Source organism: Pelodiscus sinensis, chromosome 14 (assembly GCF_052426305.1).
Source record: "Pelodiscus sinensis isolate ZL-2025 chromosome 14, ASM5242630v1, whole genome shotgun sequence".
NCBI classification, from domain to species: Eukaryota; Metazoa; Chordata; order Testudines; family Trionychidae; genus Pelodiscus; species Pelodiscus sinensis.
This window is the reverse complement of record NC_143065.1, coordinates 32,158,700-32,181,170: the sequence shown is the minus strand read 5'-3', so window position 1 is coordinate 32,181,170 and position 22,471 is coordinate 32,158,700. Positions and strand designations below refer to the sequence as shown.

At 41.0% G+C, this 22,471-nt stretch overlaps 1 protein-coding gene across 1 annotated transcript in view; it reads left to right on the top strand.

Moving 5' to 3' along the window:
• AGBL1 (AGBL carboxypeptidase 1) overlaps positions 1-22,471 on the top strand; it is a 477,711-nt gene that overhangs the window by 240,762 nt on the left and 214,478 nt on the right. Inside the window, exons 19-20 of the mRNA XM_075897043.2 lie at positions 2,215-2,344; positions 17,094-17,225. Coding sequence (XP_075753158.2) covers positions 2,215-2,344; positions 17,094-17,225 — 262 coding nt within the window. The remainder of the gene's footprint in view (positions 1-2,214; positions 2,345-17,093; positions 17,226-22,471) is intronic.

The following is a 22,471-nucleotide window of genomic DNA, read 5'->3' as shown; positions in this document are numbered from 1 at the left end:
AACTAACTACCATGGAGAGACATTGTACCCACTGAGAAGAATTATATTAAACAAGGGCTTCTGGATTTTTTTAAAAAAGCAGATGGAGTAAATAAAATGAGCTAATAATAAGCATTCAACACGAGGGTTGTAAATATGGAGAACCCAAATAATCCCGAACTTGGCTCTAAGGAAAGCCCTGACTTTGAAAACATTGTAACATTTTGTTTAGACTGAAAATTTTGAAACAACATATTTCTGTATTTCTAAATTCAGTTCCTTTGGAAATCAGCCAAGGGTGAAGGTCAAAAGTTGTTTCAGAATAAAAATAAATGTCCAAAATATTGCTCTTTCCCATGGGATGCCCATTCTATATTTTTATCAGTACTTCTCATTGACTTAAGTGGTCATGGGAGGACACGCTGCTCAGAGAAGAGTCTGGATCTTATTTTCTCCACAGTCACTTATAAGTGAGGTGAATGCCATTCAGTGCAACAGGTGTTTTTTGCATGGAGATATCATTCTTCAGAGGTAGTTGGGTAGCAATGCATTAAAACACCTAGGGGCCCAAATATGACTAGCAAAAAAATGAGAAAGGGTGAGGTTAGGGTTAACTTTGTGTGAAAGGCCACTCATAAACACTACAGTAAATTGGCAAGTTTTTAAACAGCAATGATCTTACCTGCAAATTCTGGCTTCCAGGGTGTTAGCTATTGTAAATGCTTTGTAAATTGCAGAATGTATAGCAAGGGAACTGTGAATTAAAGAGAAAAGGAAATTCAGGTGACAATAAGTAAACTGGAATGGATGTTTTGATGTCACTAGGAACCCAAGATGGCATCAGAACATTGTGATTTTACATTGTGTGTGTGTGTATGTGAAATATAATACTCTCTATAGTGTGTATCCTATTTCTTTCTACTCCTTCTTTCCTCCTGTCAGACTTCCTGTGCTTCTATTCCTCTCTAAAGGTTCTGAATAGTCTTACAGCTGTTTCCCTCCAAGCATCTTAAATCAGCTATTGATGGTGCTGAAGGTGTGTGCAATGCAACCTAAATTGTGAAATTTACCAGTGTAAAAGTTTTGCTTGTGAATTGAGATCTCACTCATGCACACATGATAGCAGGTTGTTGCTGCTGAGTTGTTAGAGAGCTGGAACATTCATTACAGTGGGAGAAGTGACAGAACATGGTATCTCCCCTATTAAAATAATTGTGGAGCTGTGGATGTTTAGAATACATCTTCAAGGAAATTCCAACTCCAGTTTATTAAACTAACAGCAAATCTTCTTCAGTAGATATGGTTGATTTTAAAATGGTAGGACTTATCATGAATTCCCATCCAACGGCGGCCTAAGCTTCATCCGTGCATCACAATTTGCAAATTGCAGTTCCAGTTAGAATGAACCCTTTGCATAGAGTAAGGATGCTTGGAACTAAAACAAAGTCATTATAAAAGAGATCACTCAGATCTGCATAATTGCACTAAAATATATAACCTCTCCTCCATGCAGTCAAACATCTAGCACAGTGTATTAGCCAGTGAAAAAGAACCAGAAAGGAAGGTTTGATTGAGTTAAGGTAAAAGTCTTTGGTCCAAAAACTGAGGTCCTTACTTAGGTTTTAGTCAGCTTTTACAGTGAAGTTAAACTCCCACTACAGCCAATTGTTTTCTATACCAGGGATGTATATCATAAAGATCTTATTGGTATGTGCTTGCGATGGTTGAATTTCTCCTGAGTGAAAAACCATGCAAGAGATATTCTGCTCAGCCCATACAAGTGCCTATAGATTTTCAAAGGGACTTGACTGATTTTCCAATTATAACAACCGATAATTGGGCATCCTTATGTCCAATGTTGGCTTTGAAAAACCAACCCTTTTTACCGCCACAGACTTTAGCGATATTTTAGAGTTTAAGAAAAAGAGTATTAGTCCTGTTTAACATGAGTCCGTGAGTAAATCAAAACTGCATTAGTGACCTAGAATCTAACTATGCAGGACTCGTAGGAAAAGGAAATTGATCATTCATAAATTGCAGAATTATTTAAAATAAGCTCCAGTGGAGTTTCAGTTCATTCAAGCCCATATCTGAAATTCAGATATTTATCTGTGACTTAGCCTCACAAACTGAGCCTGTCCTAGTACAGGACCTTTCCAGAAACAGCTGTTATTTTGAAACCACTGAATTGTTTTTGTTACTTTAATTGCGGTGTGTTTTGTTTTGTGATTCCAGCCACCGGTGCTCCTTGAGTGGGGATGATCTGAATAGACAGTGGCTGGCTCCCAGCTGCCAGCTCCATCCAACCATTTACCACACCAAGGGCCTCCTCTACTATCTGTGCAGCATTGGCCGGGCTCCATTGGTGAGTCATTTCCATCTTCCCTTATATTAATAACCCTCCATGATTCAGTTGTTACAGCCTTCCCAAAATACTCCGGTGTTGTACAGTCCAGGTCTAAGAGAGAAGAGGCCTTGGGAGATCTGGGAGTGGGGAGGAGTTTGGATATTGTACTGCCTATTGTCCCTTCTAAGCAACAACCCTACATTCTGATGTCCTCGCCAGTCTAGAGAGCACATTTGTTGCTGGGGAGAGTTTAAGGTTGGGAGAGCTGAAGTTAACATGTAGATTCTGGAAGTTCTGTGCCTAAAATCCATGCTATCTGAGAAAGCAGAGCATAGAAGTAACAAATTGCCCGAAGACAGGATACCATGTGGTAACTACTTGGAATGGGGATCCCCTAAATATTTTAGAGGTTTCTTGCAGTGTTTGCTGTGCAGGCAGGCAGTAGTTAGAGCTGTGGACTGGGAGTCAGGAAATGTTGATTTGCTTTCTGAGCATGCCACTGACTCCCTAATAGTGTGTCTGCACAGCAATGTTATTCCAAAATAACATAGTCCACTTATATACTACAAGCAGTTATTTCGACATAATGTCAAAATAATATCGAGCTGGAGGACTTCTTACTTTGACTCCTGTAATGCTCATTGTAGGAGGAGTAATAGAAGTTGGAGGAAGAATGCTTTTTCTCAGACTTCCTGCTGTGTAGACAGCGCCAAAAGCTGAAATAAGCTATTTTGACTTCAGCTACGCAATTGATGAAGCTCAAGTTGAATATCTTATTTTGGCTTTACCCCTGGGCTGTGTCTAGACTGGACAGTTTTTCTGGAAAATCAGCCGCTTTGCCGGAAAAACTTGCCAGCTGTCTACACTGGCCGCTTGAATTTCTGCAAAAGCACTGACTTCCTACTGTAAGGAATCAGTGCTTCTTGCGGAAATACTATTCTGCTCCCGTTCAGGCAAAAGTCCCTTTTGCTCAGTGTAGACAGCTCAGATTTGTTTTCCGCCAAAAAGCCCCAATTGTGAAAATGGCGATCAAGGCTTTTTTGCGGAAAAGCATGACTAGATTGGAACGGACGCTTTTCCGCAAAAAGTGCTTTTACGGAAAAGCGTCCATGCCAATCTAGACGCTCTGTTCTGAAAATGCTTTTAACAGAAAACTTTTCCGTTAAAAGCATTTCCGGAAAATCATGCCAATCTAGACGCAGCCCTGCTGTGTAGACGTGCCCTGAGTGATCTTGGGCAAATAGCCTTTCCTCTCTGTGCAAGGTGTTATTCTTTGTGGGGATTGCTGTGCCCACATTTCATAAAGCTTCAGATTCTTCAGATGAGAAAAGTGCAGATCAGTGTGAAGTATTATCCATCATTAGTGTTCCCTTCAGATCATTTCTGGTCGAGAGGGGAGAGAGTTTGCAAAGATCTCAATCCAGTGGAAGAGAGCTGAGCACAGTTTGGTCCCTATTTAGACATCTCCAGCCCATATCAGAACAACATGAATATGGATGGCAGCACAGTAACCATCCCAAAAGGGGATGATGTTCTGTGCTTCTCTGTCAGTGAAGGGAGTCTCCTCTTCTCTCCTTTGGCTGAAAGGCCTCAGCATGAAAGGCAGCAAAGAGTAGAGAAGAAATCTCCACTAGACGGTGCTCAGTCGAGGCTTGTGGTGAGCAAATCAAGGATTCTGTCTCATGCACCAACAGTCCCTGGTGGAAAAGCGAAAGATTTATGTGAAAATATAACAATATATTGTTTAAAATTTAAATAAACATTAATTAGCCATAAGCATGACAGTGTGTTCCTGTTTCCAGCTGGGACCATCTGAAAGGCAGCTGAGGAATAGCTGAATATTCAATAGGTTTCAGAGGGGTAGTTGTGTTAGTCTGTTTCATGAAAACAAGGAGTCTGATGGCACTTCAAAGACTAACACGTTTGTTAGGGTATTAGAGCATAAGCTTTCGTGAGCTACAACTCATTTCATCAGATGCTGAAAAGAAAACGAAAGACAGAAAAAAAGAGAATATCGAGATGGGACTGTGACATCAGTGCTAATTAAATCAGAATGGATGTGGCTCATCTCCAATGGTGGTGAGAAGAACGAGTCATCCTGTGGCACCTTAGAGACTAAAAAAAAATATGTAGTAACAGGAGCTTTTGTGGGAAAAGTCTAGACTTCTTCAGATGAGCTGCTGAGAAAGTGGAACAAACTACTAAACTGGAATTCATATGTAAATTTGACACCCTGAACCAAGATCTAAACAAACATTGAGTGGTTCTCTCATTTCAATAGGTAGTTTCCCATCTCCATACCCTCAGGTTCTCACCAGTATTGGAGATGAGCCACATATGTTCTGATTTAATTATCACTGATATCTTAGCCCTTCTCTACATTCTGTCTCCCCCAGTCCCCCATCTTTCTTTTTCTCTTCAGCAGCTGAGGAATTGAGTTGTAGGTCACGAAAGCTTATTCTCTAATACCCTAATAAATGTGTTAGTCTTTTAAGTGTCACCGCATTCTTGAATATTCAATGTTACGCACAGATTAACAGAGTCATGCATGTCACCTACTTGTTGTGTATCTAGTTTGGTACTAGATAGTCAATCTGGCCAGTGTCACCAGATACTCTGTTATCTTTCACATACCTCATTTGATGTAGTCCCCATTTCAATAAATTATTTTATCATGTGCATAATTTTATGCTCAAGCTTAAGTCCCATTCGTTTCAGCGCTTTGCTGAATCAGGGCCAAATGAATCTTCCCACTCCAAATGAAGTCAATGATAATTTTTGCCATTCATTTCAATGGGAGCAGGATGTTTCATAGTTAGCAACTAGCCAGTAGCTTTGGGTTCCTGGAAAGGTACGGTTAACTGAAACCTCATCTATTAATCAGAGAGTTAAGCAGCTCTTCCCAAGCCTTATATCTAATAAGAGCTATCTAGATGAGTGGAGAAACTCCCCTGTGATGACTTTATGGAGGAGAATAGTGGCTGACTTTGCAAGCTAGATACAGCAGTCCTCACAATAGCACTGCACATGTGTATCCCCAGTTAATCATCTAATTGGGCATTTGCGTAGGTAGTCATGGTAACTACATGTAAATTTTCAAATGACAGTGAATGGCAAGCCTTAGTCTAAGTGCCTGATTTTCTTAAAATCCCTGGTAGAAATGTGCTAATAACTGATTTTTCAGTTTAGTGGATAACCCACAATATTTTATTGTGGGACAAACAAAATGTTTTTAAGCTTTAAAAATAAAATTGCAGTAAAATTTGAACAAAAAGGTGTTTCAACCTGAAAAATCTAAATATTTTGCTTAGAAAATGCCAACACGTTTCTATTTTTTTACATATATTTTCAGTTTTAACTGAAAAAGTTTGGTGATTTTGACCCGAGTTCACTAAATGTTTTGGTCAACCTGAATCTGCACTATTGGGGGAGGGGTGGGATGAAGGAGGAAGAAAGGTTGACTAGTTCTAATTCCTGATTTCTCCTGCAGTTCAGGCTCTCAATTTAATTCATATGTAAGGGTTTTGCACTGCTTTTCTTAAAGCGTAATACTCCAGTCGCGAGAGACTCAAATCTAATTGATGGCTTCCAGAGCCTCTGGGAAATAGCCTAATTATTTTGCACTGTGGAATTCCTTTTCTGCACATTTATCAGTCAAACTATTTTGGTGAAAATTGATTTTTTACTTTTGGTAGAAAAAAAATCCGGTGGGTGGCAAAATCTCATGAGACTGCTGCAGCCCAAAAGAATTTCAAGTCCACTGCAGGGCTGGGATGAGTTGTTACTGTGCCCTTGTCATTCACTAGGAGAATGTGGAGATGGGTCCAAGAACTTGAGCGATAAATGCAAAATGGTTCAAATACTACTGAGCAGATTGACTGGAAATTCCAGACTGATCCTCAGTCTGCAGCAGCCTGATGGATAGGGACAAACAACCTGATGAGCAGGGAGTCACAGGGTGGAAGATTTTCCCTGTGCTTTATGAGAAGAGTCCAACTGAGGAGGCTCACAGTTTATCAACAAGTAAATGTGAAAAAAATCTACAATTGTTCTGCCAGTGAAACTTCCTGCAAGTGTGTGGTTTCCAGCACAGGCCAGAGTTCAGCTGCTGGAGATTTAGGGTGTGTCTAGACTACATGTCTCTGTCGTCAGAGGCATGTAAATTAGACACATAGGCAAAGGCAAATGAAGCCGCGATTTAAATGATCGCGGCTTCATTTAAATTTACATGGCTGCCGCGCTGAGCCGACAAACAGCTGATCAGCTGTTTGTCTGCTGAGCGCGCTAGTCTGGACGCTCCCCTGCCGACATCAAAGCCCTTTGTCGGCAGCCCCGGTAAACCTCATCCCACGAGGAATAACGGGGCTGCCGACAAAGGGCTTTGATGTCGGCAGGGGAGCGTCCAGACTAGCGCGCTGAGCGGACAAACAGCTGATCAGCTGTTTGTCGGCTCAGCGCGGCAGCCATTTAAATTTAAATGAAGCCGCAATCATTTAAATCGCGGCTTCATTTGCCTTTGCCTATGTGTCTAATCTACATGCCTCTGATGACAGAGGCATGTAGTCTAGACACACCCATAGACACCTGGGAGAGCTGAAAAATGCCCAACTCCTAGAAGCTCATTTTTAGTTAACTCGCAAACATTTTCTGTATTGTGGCGTGGCAATGGGCTATCTACATCTAATCTAACCTAATATATTTTCTCTTTCTCATTCCCAATCATATCTATCTATCTATCTATCTATCTATCTATCTATCTATCTATCTATCTATCTTTCTATCTATCTATCTATCTATCTATCTATTTTCTCTTTCTCATTCCCAATCCTATCTATCTATCTATCTATCTATCTATCTATCTATCTATCTATCTATCTATCTATCTATCTATCTATCTATCTATCTATCTTTCTATCTATCTTTCTATCTATCTATCTATCTATCTATCTATCTTTCTTTAACCTCTTTGTGTTTTTGTGTTCCCATCAATACATTAGGATCCTGAGGTTGGGCCCAAATGCACTGTGAGTTATCAGTTTTCTTGAGTTAGGAGAGGTTATTGATTCCCTCTTCTCTCTTGCTCTCAGCCTCAAGTATGTGGCAAGCTGTTGGTAAACTGATTTTTCTGTCTTTGAAGAGTACATTGATTTTAGTTTACACACATTCAAAAATAACTTTTCCTGCTCTGAAAATAAACTGTGGAGCCAAGTTAGCTGATAAACCAAATGATTTCTGTGGAGTGATTTGGTTTCATTTTTCCTGGTGATGTGCGAACAGATTTTTCAAAGCGCAGTGTAACATCTTGAAGGAGAAAGGGGCCAAGCTTTACAGCTAACAACATTTCAGACCAGGCCAGTTTAATTAGCAACTGCTTTTCTGGTAGAAAACAGAATGCGAACTGCTTCTTTCTCTTCCTTCTTCAGCTAGAAGAATCTCACTAGCACAAAGAACAGCCTAGTGGAGTCCTCTGCCCTCTATTGTATGGAATTTAAATAACTCAGCTGTGTGTCTTAAGCCAACTACTGCTAACAGCAATGGGAGACTTTACTTTAGCTCAGTGGCATGGCTCTGTGGTTTTGGAGTAACAGAGTCTGCATCATATCCATGCTTTCACTGTGAAGTTCAAGAGGAAAGGGGGCTGGATTCCAATAGGACTTGCGTGTTTATAGGTTCAAAAGTGCTTTGGGATCCTTTGGGACTGATGGTTCGAATCACTTGCAATAAAAAATACTGTAGTAAATTCATGCCCAGATTAGATGCTACAGCTGTATATGCTGAAGCCAAGGGGCAGGAGCAGATTGGAAAACGGAAGGACAAATCTGTAACAAGCAAGTCAATGCCAATGTCATCTCTAAGGAGAGGTCCCCCTGGATTTTAATGTCCATGCATTTAAATCTCATGTGAAAGATCCCTTATAATTTGATTTAGAATCAAGTCAACTCCAGAGGGTTCAACCCAAGAATCTGGATATTGAAAGCTTGGGGGCTCACACTACTAAATCAGCCCCTCCAGCTGTACACTTACCATAAGGTTTGATGGGCTCCCACTAAGGCAGGGCTCTGACTCCTCAAGTTAGCCTCCAAGAAGCCCTCAGGCTCATATGCTCATCATGGGTTGCTTCATGAAGAATCAGAGACCTGCCCTAGTGGTAAATGTATATGTATATGTCACCTAACTCCTTAGGATATCAGTCCCTTACTCTCTCTGGACCTTGATTTTCAATCCATTAGATGGGAATGATACTAAACAGTTTAAGATAGAGAAGACAGAAGCAGACTATGAAGAACTTCAAAAAGATCTCACCAAACTGAGTGATTGAGCAACAAAATGGCAAATGGAATTTAATGTGGATAAGTATACAGTAATGCACGTTGGAAAAAATAACCCCAACTATATGTACAGTATGATGGGGGCTATTTTGGCTACGACAAATCAGGAAAGAGATCTTGGAGTTATCCTGGAAAGTTCTCTGAAAACTTCCACACAGTGTGCAGCGGCGGTCAAAAAGGCAAATAGGATGCTAGGAATTATTAAGAAAGGGATAGAAAATAAGATACAGAATATCTTACTGCCCCTATGTTACGCCCACATCTTGAATACTGTGTACAGATGTGGTCTCCTCACCTCAAAAAAGATATTTTGGCCTTAGAAAGGGTTCAGAAAAGGGCAACTAAAATGATTAGGTGTTTGGAATGGGTCCCATATGAAGAGCGGTTAAAGCGACTGGGGCTTTTCAGTTTAGAAAAGAGGAGACTGAGGGGGGATATGATAGAGGTATATAAAATCATGAGTGGTGTGGAGAGGGTGAATAAAGAAAACTTATTTATTAGTTCCCATAATAGAAGAACTAGAGGACACCAAATGAAGTTAATGGGTAGCAGGTTTAAAACTAATAAAAGAAAGTTCTTCACACAGCGCGTAGTCAACCTATGGAACTCCTTGCCAGAGGAGTCTGTGAAGGCTAGGACTGTAACAGAGTTTAAAGAGAAGCTAGATAATTTCATAGGTCCATAAAAAGCTATTAGCCAGGGGATAGAAATGGTGTTCCTGGCCTCTGTTTGTCAGAGGCAGGAGAAGGATGGCAGGAGACAAATCACTTGATCATTGTCTTCGGTCCACCCCCTCTGGGGCACCTGGCATTGGCCACTGTCGGCAGACAGGCTACTGGGCTAGATGGACCTTTGGTCTGACCCAGTACAGCCATTCTTATGTTTTTATGTTCCTCTCTCCTGCTCAGTACCTGTCTTGGCTCTTTAGATGTTAAGTATCTCAGGACAGGGACCATCTCTTACAATGAGTTTGCTCAATGTGATTGTGGTCTCAGCTGCGGCTTTGAAATAATAACAATATGGCACTGGAGTCTGAGCAGTAAACACCACACTGGCATTGCCTCAGTGTGCTCTGTGCAAGGCCTCAGAGTGCCCTGAAGGAGCTCTACTCTAGAGCTACGCATCATTTTTCAAATGTATATACAAAAATGGCCTTTTTGTGAAAATGATTTTGATTTTTTTTCTTGTTTGCAGTGTCACTGTAGCCATATTAGTCCCAGGGTGGAGAAGAGAGAAGGCAAGTGAGGAATTATCTTTTATTGGACCATCTTCTGTAGGTGGAAGGGACAAGCTTTAAGCTTCACAGAGCTCTTCTTTAGGTCAGATTGGATGAATGCTTTTCACAAAGTAGTTACTCCATATCTGACCTCTCAGTCCTCCTCCTCTAAGGAAACCTGCACACCTTCAAATGATGAGTTTGGGAGCTTAATAACTGGTCTAAACAGAAATATTGCTTTTATGATTCATAACAGTTTGTGACATGTTCTGTTGCCTGCAAACCTTCAATTACTCTCTTCATTTTAAGTGGTTTTCTACAGCATATTTGAGCCCTTCATGCTTAACAGTTTGTTGCAACTTGTACTTATCTCAGACATTATGGTTATCTATCCTAGACCGGGAAAAAAACTCTGTGAAGCTCTAAAGTTTGTGCCTTCTACTAACAGAAGTTGGTCCAATAAAAGCTATTACCTCACTCATCTTGTGTCTTTGATTTTCTAATTTTTTAATTTTTTGATAAAATTGCTAGTTTAACATTTTTGTTTCCATTTTCCTTTATTTAAACAAAAATACAGGGAGAAATTTCTTTGGTTCTTTTAATCACCAAGGGGTCAAAATCAAAACCAAAACTTCAGGGATAGAAAAAATATCTTTTTGAAAATTCTGATCTTTGAGAATGTTTACCAAAAATTGGATAACAGTAGATCCTGCAGAAAACATCTGAAAAACAAAGAAATAGCCCCTTTGAAAAAAGCCATCTTGAAAATGTTGTGAAAGTTGATTTCCATATTCTGAGCAGATGTACTGAGCAGTCAGTTGGCTTTCCCTTTGAACAAACAGCCAGACACCTGAATGAGAGGCTAAGAATAGGAGAGCTGGGATAAAAGTAGAGCCATGAGAAAAGACTGCAGAAGACAGAGATGCTGCACTGCTGTGCCTCCTTTCTGAACCCCCCAAAGGAATTATGGATGACTAAGTACGTCTATATTCTTGCGGAAAAGCATATGCAAATGAAGCGTGATGTGGAATATTGCCGCACTTCATTTGCATAAGTAACGAGCAACCGTTTTTGCACATTTTTTCAGGAAGAACGTCTCTTGCGCAAGAGGGTTTTTTTGCGCTAAAAGGAGCCGTCTACACTGCTTGTTTTTGCACAAAAGCCTCTTGCGCAAAAATGGCTGCTCGTTATTTATGCAAATGAAGTGCGGCAATATTCCACACCACACTTCATTTGCATATGCTTTTCCGCAAGAAGGCTACAGTATAGACATAGCCTAAGAGACACTCTTACCTCACCCTCTAGCCCTGCTGCTTCATGGCTCCTACCACCAATTGCAGCAAAAGTCCTAAAGCCACAGTATGAATCTTTATCATTCTTTGAAGCCACTGGGCTCTGTCTGAAGTTGATTGAAATGCAGTATTGCCAAACTAAGTGCTGTGAGTCAACCCCCCCTCAAACCATGACAATATTTAGAGATTGTCTTTTTATTTTCCTTCTGGCCTCCCATTTTCAAGATTTTCTCTAGGGCCATGAGGGCTAGAAACTTTTTTTCATCTCCCTCTTTCTTTTTTTAATGAAGGCTGAGAGTCTCAGGGAATAACTTTGGCAGACAGAGTTGTAATAAAAATACAATGAAACTTGTGATTAAAGTGTGAGAGTTGGTAAAAGAGACATACTGCAAATTCTTGCCTTAGACACGGATAATTTTGGGGGGTGCGTCTGTGAAAAGGGTGGTGTGTCTCGGAGTCATTGTATGCTGCATGAGTTATACTGTTCCGGATACAGCAAAGACTGGCTGCCTCATCCTCCCAGGTTCATTCTATATCCACTCTCAGATGCTTCAGTTAAAGCTCAGCTGTCAGGCTACAGAGTGCATGCCTGGCATCAATGCTGGCTGAACTGTGAAGGAAAACCCTGTGACAGAAAAAGTGGGAGACTCAGGAGATGAGAGGGAAGCATAATTATAAAGTCAGTTTTCAATGCCTGCTGTACAACTTTCAGAGCATAAGAACATGAGAACAGTAATACTGGGTCAGACCAATGGTCCATATAGCCCAGTGTCCTATCTTCTGACAGCAGCTGATGCCAGATGCCCCAGAGAGAGTGAACAGTACAGGTAATTATCAAGTTATCCATTGCCTGTCTTCCATTCCCAGTGTCTGACAAAGAAGCTAGGGACACCATTCCTGCCCATCTGGGCGAATAGCCATTGATAGATCTATCCTCCATGAATTTATCTAGCTGTTTTTTGAGCCCTGTTGTTGTCTTGGAGTTCATAACAACCTCTGACAAGGAGTTCCACAGGTTGACTATGTGTTGTGTGAAGAAAAACTTCCTTTTGTTTGTTTTAAATCTGCTACCTGTTAATTTCATTTAGTGAGTCCTAGTTCTTGTGTTATGAGAAGGAGTAAATAGCTCTTCTTTATTAACTTTTTCTACACCATTCATGATTTTATAGAGCGCTATAAAATGGAACTGCCCATAAATAGCCACAGTGCTATTTATGACCCTGCTACAATTGTAAGTGAATGGTAACTGAAGGGGATATGGCTCTGTGATAGATAGGAGGAGTAATGGCCAGCACTTAGTGAGGAGGTTAAGTTCTGGTGGCTGTCAAGGGAGTTGGGAGGGAGCCAGAGGAACCAATGGGGATACAGTGCTGAAGTTTGAATTGTATAATATACCTTGCCTGCTCTTTGTGTGTGTGGGAAGTTAAGCCAGGAGTTGAGAGGAACAGAATGATTTAAATGCAGTCAGGACTACCATGCATCCAAGGAATTTGGGACATGGAAGTGGACTGAACCAGGAAGGGACTGTGAGTAAATAAAGGGAAAATATATATTTAGTCGCGATCAGAGCATTTTTCTTTGTTTTGATTGTTTGGTTAAACTTCCCTATGTGAATCTATGTCTTCTCTCCGCCATTCACTGTCTAAGAGCATACCCAGAGATGTTCTCTGGCTACATCTAGACTGGCATGATTTTCCGGAAATGCTTTTAACGGAAACGTTTTTTGTTAAAAGCATTTTCGGAACAGAGCGTCTAGATTGGCACGGATGCTTTTCTGCAAAAGCACTTTTTGCGGAAAAGCGTCAGTGGCCAATCTAGACGCGCTTTTCCGCAAAAAAGCCCCAATCACCATTTTCGCGATCGGGGCTTTTTTGCGGAAAACAAATCTCAGCTGTCTACACTGGCCCTTTTGCGGAAAAGTCCCCCGACAGGGACTTTTTGCCCGAATGGGAGCAGCATAGTATTTCCGCAAAAAGCACTGATATCTAACACTAGGAAGTCAGTGCTTTTGCGGAAATTCAAGCAGTCAGTGTAGACAGTTGGCAAGTTTTTCTGGAAAAGCGGCTGATTTTCCAGAAAAGCTGGCCAGTCTAGACACAGCCTCTGTGTTTTAAATTTACTTAGTTGCTCTGTAATACGTAGCAACCAAGTATGTTTTATCAAGTATATTTTTGTTTGTTAATAAAAATTACTTTTTAAGGTGATTTGATTCTTGTGTCCTGGAAAGTAACAGGGAGTCTGTGGCTGTGTCTACATTGGCATCCCTTTCCAGAAAAGGGATGCTAATGAGACACATAGCAATTGTAAATCCGCGGGGGATTTAAATATCCCCCGCGGCATTTGCATTTACATGGCTGACACTTTTTTCCGGCTTGGGGATAAGCCGGAGAAAAGCGCCAGTCTAGACGTGATTATCCGGAAAATAAGCCCTTTTCCGGAGGATCTCTTATTCCTACTTGAAAGAGATCCTCCGGAAAAGGGCTTATTTTCCGGAGAATCACGTCTAGACTGGCGCTTTTCTCTGGCTTATCCCCAAGCCGGAAAAAAGCGGCAGCCATGTAAATGCAAATGCCGCAGGGGATATTTAAATCCCCCGCGGATTTGCAATTGCGATGTGTCTCATTAGCATCCCTTTTCCGGAAAGGGATGCCAATGTAGACACAGCCAGGGTGTGTATTTGCCTGTCTAAAACCGGGCAGTCAGCTACCAGAGACTGCAGCTTGTTTCTCTCTTTTCTTTTTTCAAGCTCTTTTGAGGCAAAAGAGCATGGGGTACCTCTGGGGAAGGAATTCAAGTGTTCCTGCCTGTTTTTTGGGTGAGAACACTTGATGGTGGCAGCTTTTTGGGTTTTTATTTTCTCAGAGCTAGTGCATCTGTATCTCTCCAGGGAGCTTGTCAGGGCACTCAAAGTACAGAAGCTGGGGGTCTGCAAAGACCTTAAATACCTTGCCTCTATAGGCCCTTCCCCTGCTTGTCACAAGAAGTTCCTGGCTCCAAATGATTGTCCTGGCTCCAGTGTATCCCTCAGTGTAAAGGGATCTTGGACAGAACTGGGCTGACAGATTAAGGCTGACTCAGCCCCATCTTCCTCCAGCTAGAGAGAGAGAAAGAGAGAGAGAGTGAACTGTCTGTGTGATGTTCTACCTTTGAAGTTGAATGAACTAGACCCATAGGGGTGCTGTTCAACGTAGAAGCCTCACTAAAATCCTCACTCACAGAAATATGCAATGGCAGTGCTGCCACACGCCACCAGGGGGAGAGTCTCCATTCAGGGTCCTATGAGAATGAGGTTCCCAAATACTGTACTACTGAACAAGCCTCCTTTGAAAAGGAGGCTCGTTTGCACACTACATTATAAAAATTGGTCATTCTTTGTTTGTATTCTCACTGCCTGCCCCTTTGTAGGTTGCATGTTGTCTTAGGGCTCAATCCTGATAGGTGCTGAACATTCTAGCCCTGATCCACCAAAGCCCTTAACCATGTGAGCAGTTCCATGGCACTGTATAATTTAGTATAATGGAGTTTGGTAGCCTGGACAACACCTTATTAGAAATCATAATAGTAACTCATGCTGGACGCTGGAAGGAGGAACACAGCTGGCAGCCTGGCTGAGAGTGATGGGATCAGCTGCACGGCTAGAGGACCTGGGTCTGGTGGCCTGATGATATGGCAAGGGCAGCTGCATAAAACTCTGTTAGGGGAGGAGGCAGGTAAACATTAATATTTTGTCTTTGTTTAACATATTGTTAAATCCTGGCTCATCACTGGCTGAAAACATACCTGGAATGAGACATATCAGTGGGCTAATTCCATCCAGACAGCAGTACATGCAAATATGCCATGTATGATGAGTGTTCTAAACTGGGGAAATACTCCTGTCCATTAATTCCCTGCTATTGCACTTGTGTGCACCAGGTGTCAGCACTATTTCTATTTCATTATAGATCTGAGAATATGCTTATAGATTGGTATGTCCTGCACAAGCAACTTTCTTAGATTTAGTCTATACTGGGAACTTGCGCTGGTCAAACTCATCCCCCTGACACACATGTCCATGCTGGCATAACCCCCAGTATAGATAGTGTGACGTGAATGGAAGATTTCTCCTGTCAACTTAGCTATCTCCTCTTGAGGCTCTGGGTATGCATGCTGATAGGAGAACTCCTTTTGTCAGAGCCATGCATCTGACGAAGTGGGTCTTTGCCCATGAAAGCTTATGCTCCAACACTTCAGTTAGTCTATAAGGTGCCACAGGACTCCTCGCCGCTTTTGCAGATTCAGACTGACACGGCTACCCCTCTGATACTTGGTTCCTTTTGTCAGAAGAGTTGTAAATCTACATGGAAGTGCTTCAGCAGTGCAGCTCCAGCTATGCTGCTTGTAGCTGTTTAAATATAAACATGCCATTAGTTATGGGCAATGCTGTGGTCTGAAATAGAACCAATCAACAATAACAGTAACAATAATAATTTATTCCAGCACAGCCACACAATCCTAATCAAGGATCGGGTCCCTATTAAGTTAGGTGCTGTACAGACATTTAACAAAGTCTGTGCTCCAGAGTGCTTACAGACTAGGTATTAAAGCGGAGGCAACAATTGTATGAAACAAAGATGTTGATGAGGGTTAGGTAACAATAAGAGTTTAGCTGAAAAGCCGAAGTTGCAGCTGGCTGCTTACTTAATCGGTGCTACCGGTGGCAATCTCTAAGCTTTGAGGCAGAAGTTGGTGTTAAGGAGAGATTTGAAATAGGATAAGGTGGTGAGTTTATGAAGTGTGATGAGAAGGTTTTTCATGCATGGGAGGAAGTGTGGAGGTGATCATGAGAGAAGCGGACATGGGCAGCCAAACCTGGGCTGGCTGGCATCACTAACAGCCTAGTGTGCAAATAATTGCAACTTGATCCTCTTCTAATGGTGTCTGGGTGCTCCTCTTTGCTTTCTGATTGGCGTATCAAACGCGAATATAATTTTGCTGAAGCACTATCTTCTTCTGACCCTTTTGAATGTTGACTTAAAAGGAGCAATCACTCTTCTTTTGAAACTCCTTTCCTTATTGGATTTACCAGTATTTCTGATGAAGACATGGAGAATACAACAGTAATGCATATCTCACTGAGTATCAAGATTGATTATTTTTCGAGGCCTGGGTCAATATTTACCTCGTCGGTCAATAACCCTGATTTTCATTTGTAAAGGACTTGATGTGTGCTTGTAAAAGCAATCTAACGTTCCATGGAAAATGGGGATATACTTAGCACCTCTTACATGATGCTAAAGAGATGGATTAGCTTGGCGGATTAGACTATGTGAAATAGGTTATTTACAATATTTCATTTTATGGGGATATATGCAATGTCATAACAATGTGCAGTAACTACTAGTGTCATAGCATGGTTATGTTTTTCTGAAAATTACATAGTACAGACTTCAAGATTAAAGAAACAAAGATGAATTGCTTGGTAAGGTTCAGGTTTTAGATCTCAGAGGATAATGCTGAAGTGTAGAAGTAAAGAAAACTGACAAAGTGCCCTATGATTAATCATAGAATCATAGGGTTGAAAGAGACCTCAGGAGGTCATCGATTACATTGTAAGATGCAAGTAGGATCCTGAGCTGCCATAGCATCATTCAGAGGTGGCACGAAGTTCTTCATTCTGCAAACAAAGCCACAGTAACCTCCCTCTCTTCTCTGAATCCTCCAGGATCAGTTGGAATGACAGAGCCTAAGAAGGATCACAACTGATCAACAGGGTTTGGCATTCATTATGGGCATGCCCTATAGCCCGAGAAACTCTGAGAAGTCGTGAAAAGGGTGTTTCTTTAGCAATTGGCCAGTCCACCTCTGTTGCATATTGCCATTTAAAAGACTAGAATCCTTCCTGTATTGTGCTCAGGTTTCCCCCCCCCCCCTTCTTTTCTGATCTCCAGGTATTCTGCGACTATCATGGCCATTCCCAGAAGAAGAATGTGTTCCTCTATGGCTGCAGCATCAAGGAAACCTTGTGGCAGGCAGGCTGCACCATCAACACAGCCATTGTCACAGAAGACGTTGGCTACAGGGTGAGACTTCACATTATAGTACACAGCTACTGTGCCCACATGTACACAATCAATCACTCTGAAAGGCTGTTCTTAGAGTTGTTATCAAGGGTTTGCTGTCAGACTGTATCTAGTGGGATTCCATCGGGGGCTGTCCTAGGTCTGGTATGGTTAATATTTGCATTAATGATTTGGATAATGCAGTGGAAAGTATGCTCACAGGGATCTAAGGGGGCAGTTGCCCTTGGTCCCTGCAATTTAAAACGGTCTGGGGCTGTGGACCATAATTGCCTCTACCACAGCAGCAGTGACGGCTCGAGACCCAGCCCCTTTAAAAAGTGCTGTTGGAGCCCCACGCTGCTCTGAGGGCTGGCTGCCCCTAAATCTGCCCCTTCAGTCCAAGTCCCATTCGGTCTGCCCCCCATTTCCCAAGGCTCAGCGAAGTCTGTTGCTGGAGAAGTCTGCTGCCAGACCTGCTTATGAAATTTCAGGTGGCATCAAAGTGAGTGGTTGCTAGAACTCTTCAGGACAGGATTTTGAATTTAAAATGACCTTGGAAAATGATCTGAAATCAACAAGGTGATATTCAATAAAGGCAGGTGGTGCAAAGTATGACACTTAAAAAGAAAACAAATCAAATGCACAGCTACAAACCGGGGAATAACTAGGGAAAAAGAGCTGGTTGTTATAGCAGATCACAAATTGAATATGAGTCAACTGTTGCAAAAGAGGCCAATGTCATTCTAGGGTGTATGAACAGGAATGTTGTGCATAAGACACAAAAGGGAATTGTCTCGATCTATTCAGCACTGCTGAGGCTTCAGGTGGAGCACTGTTTGGTTCTGTGCATGAGACTTTAAGAAAGATACAGACAAATTGGACGTTACAGAGGAAAGCCACATAAATGATCCATCTGATTTCGGAGGAAAGATTAAAAAACCTGGGCATATTTAGTCTTGAATAAAGACTGAGGGGAGACCTAATAACAGTCTTTAAATAAGTTAACAGCTGTTATAAAGAGGATGGTGTTAAATTGCTCCCCATGTCTAGTGAAAGTATGGCAAGAAATAATGTGTTTAATCTACAGCCAGAGAGATTCAGGTTAGATATTAAAAAATCTTTGTAACTATACGGGGAATGAAGGTCTGGAAGAGGATTCCAAGACAGGTTGTGGAATCTCCATTGTTGGAGGTTTTTCAGAGCAGGTTGGACAAACACCTGTCAGGCATTGTCTAGATTAACTTGGTCCTGCTTCAGTAGAGGGGGCTGCAAAGTCCTGCAAGGCCATGAGGTTCCTCTCGTGTTACATTTTTATGATTAGGGAGGGGTCCAATCAACAATGTTTGGAGCTGGGTGTTAACTTCCCCAGACTTCAGAGGAAAGCAGACCTGGGAGGATGCACCCATCTCTAAAATGTAGGTGCACCAAATATTAGTCAAATATTAGTGAACATGCCCCTAATAAATGGCCACAGATATTTGCCTACATGGGCAGCCCTTTTTTCTTGTGAGTAAACCACACACTTTCATAACTTCATTCATTTAACCCTTTATGTACTAGATAACACTGCTCATGTTGTCCAATAATTCTCTTGCCTTGTTTTTAAAAGTGTCATGTCAAAATAAAAATCAAGAGCTTGATTCATCACTATGCTACTTCAGTTTTACCCAGCATGGCTTCATTGAAAGCCATGTAGATACACTGGTGTCACACTGGAGTAAAGTAGCATTGGATTAGACCCTGTAATGGCTAGTGTAGAAATCACTTTCATAAGTATATGTATTATGCCTTTATCTTAGTATTAACTTATCATCTGATATCTTTGTTATTGATCTGACCTGGGGTTTTAGCAGGAAGTTCAGTCCTACGTATATGTGCTATAGTTGATACTTACAGTGTTCCAATAAATCTGTGATTCTGTAAGTTAATATTACAATACAGTTCCCCTTATGTCTTTCCTGTGACAGGATTCTTAAAATAGAACCCACTGAAAACTTCTGCTCTTTTAAATGGACCATTTATTTCCTATTCATACTCCATTATATTCACTATTAGAGAGTGAAACCAGACATAGTATTTTTGCTCTCTGTGTTTAGTTAGCCTGGGGTGGACAATAAAATGATGGCACCTCCCGAAGCTCCTATTGGCCAGGAACAGTGATCCGTGGCCAATGGGAGCTTCAGGCACCCATACCTGTGGAGGCGCAGATAAATTCAGCATCAGTGGCCTGTCAAGAGCTAACCCTGGCGAACCGAATACAGCCCATGTGCTGTATTTGCCGGAGGCCTGAGTTAGCCTCACTGTCTATTTTTCAGGCACCAGCATCTCTCTGTTGGTTTGTAGTTTCAGACAATTCAAAGGAATGCATAATATTTTAAAATCTTCCTGTTTTCAATGAAACTTTTAAAAAGTTGTCTTAAAAATAATTCTGTTTGTATTAGGGAAGGAGGGTTGTCTAGTGGTTAAAATAGGAGAATGGAACACAGATCTAATAGATTCTTTTCCCAGGTCTGCCACTGATTTGTGTGATTTTTGGAAAGCCACTTCACCATTTCATGTCTGTCTTCCCATCTGAGCTATAATTCACTTAAGACTTCACTGAAAACTAAATCAAAATGTTCATCAGCATTGGATTTCCCACTCAGAATTTGAGAAAGCTAGGCTTAGATCCACACAAGGGTCAGGTGTGTGGAGCTGAACAAATCATTATTTTTTGCAGTTCAGTAACTGCATCAAAAAATTCTGTGCATTTCAAACCGAAACTGAAGTTTTTTATTTCTGGACCAAACAAAAAAGTTCATTTGGGTCAGATGAACTGTGGTGAGTGGCAATTCAAAATGAAATGTTGAAATGGTTCATTTAGAAAACATCAACATTAATTGTTTTAATATTTCCAAAATTTTTGTTTGTAGGGTTTTGTTTTCACATGAAACTATCCACTGATAGTTTGGGTGCCCCGAAAAAGGAATTTTTCTATGAATTGTAGTTGGCTGAAAAAATCTTACCCTCCTTTTGTATAGAATAACTAGCATGAGTTGATGGAGCTGCACAAAGCCCCAAGGCCAGACAAGTAGTAGAGACAGTGAGGTAAAAAGACAGAGGATAGATGTCTTTTGACATTGCTGCATTGTAAACAGTACTCATGACCAAGAGTCTTTGGGTGCGTCTACTTGTCAAGCAGGATCCCACTGCAGCAAGTCTCAGGGCCTGGAGCTTGTGCTAATGTATTTAAATAGGTGTGTAGATGTTTGGGCTCGGGCTCTGAAGCTCACACCTCTTCCCTAGGAAACAGCCTTTGAGCATTTAGCCTGAACCTGATACAGCTACTTTTAGTACTGTAGCTTGATCCCAAGACCTGGGTTCTGAGACTTGCTGTGGGATCCTGCTTGCTATGCAGACAGACCCTAAATAGCCATCTGATGGCATTTTGGTGGCCAGTGGGACACTAGCTGATGCTCTCTGTCCAGTTCCAAAATTCGTGTCTTAATTAGCCCCCTTGATGGTACTCTTCGGCAGAGAGGTCTGTGAATGAATAGATCATTGAACCTAACTCTCCTTTCTGCCAGGCTGGATGGAGGGGGCAGTTTGTGCTGCCTCGTGGATGAAAAGGAGACCTCACGGTTAGATTTCTGCCTTGTCATAAAGAGGTCTCTTATGGTTTGTTTTAAAATGTAAATTAAATGTCAATTAACAAGAAACCTAAATAGAGAAAAAAGACCCCTTAGTGTGACATCCAAAGTTGCTGCTAAAGTAATGAGAATATTAAATTCAGCTTTGCTAATTTTCACAAACGAGTCCTAGACATGCTGACATTATTGTCGCCTGCCAGACTATTTAATTAAACGAAAAAGATTGATTATACCTACAGTGTCCATTGTTTTAAGAAATTAAATTGGATTGGAAATCAGTTTATTACGGTTCATATATACAAGCCTATAAAACTGTGTGTTGGTTCAGATAAGGGCAAGGTGAGAACTAGCTCAAACATTCATACAGTTGCTGAGTAATTTTCACATAGTTTTGCTGAAGTTTATACATTTGGTTGGGGTATATTTTAATTCCTAATTCTGAAGGCTCATCTGAATTTTCGGATGCTGAATTTTATGTGTTCATTTACTGTGTGTGACTATCAGAAGAGCAGTCTTGTAGCTAAAGTAGATTATCTTAAATTTTGAGCTCTATTCCTAGCTCTTCCACTGATTGGCCATAAAACCTTGCATCACTCCATGCCTCAGTTTCCCCACTTTTAAATTCACAGGGGACTTGTGAGTGTTACTTCATTAATAGCTATACAGCCCATTGAGCACTTCATTTAAGAGATGCTAGGAAAGTGATGATGTTGATGATATACAGAATTAATGTTGTTAAAGGGGATATGATCCAAATATTTAGGCCAAAAAAGTTTATGGTTTATCTAAAAATGTTCTAGAAAACCTAATATTAATCTTTTTTCAATCCCAGTTAAGCCAAATATCCCCCTTCAGTGTTGTGAATCCAAGCTCAACTGACTTCTAAACAGAAAGTGAAATAGATGGATCAGATTTCACCACCTCAAAGGAATAAAATGAAAAGTAAATGGCATCAAAGGAGAGAGCACATTCTGTAGGAATCTGTTCAGTTCGATAGTCTAAAGTGGTGATATTTACACAGGCAAAGAAAATGTGCCCCTAATTTTAACACTGAATGAGTGAAATATAATCCTGCTATACATAGTACTCATTTATATTAGCATAGAATTCGCACCATAATTTCGGACTTGATGGTCCTCATTTAAACACTCTTTATTTTTTGGGGGGGGAAAGGGGAGAATTAAATGACTATCTAAAGGCTTAATTGTAGTGTACATGTGAGTTGTTTTTCATCCCCCTTTTTCTCATATGGGCTGGGAATCCTGAGGGATTATATTTCTCAGGATGCAACACATCCTTCTCCAACCAAGCATCATGAGGGTTACATGATTACAGATACATCATGGGAGATTTAGCTAACCGTGGAATATAGGCTCAGAGGGGAGCGTGGCACATCAGGTCACCAGATGAATTGTTTCAGGTCAGTTCAACAAACAGAAACTCACCCTTTTGAGTCACAGATGTTGAACTGTTTCATTTGAATTGAAAATCTTTCAATTCAGTGTTTCAACTTTCATTTCCTATACAGGATAAAAACAAACAGTGAAATTTTTGAATTTCCCAGGGGATGGAAATTCTAAATTTTGTTCAACTCTATTGGTGCTCTCTAAATAATAATTACATAACTCTTTGACTAAT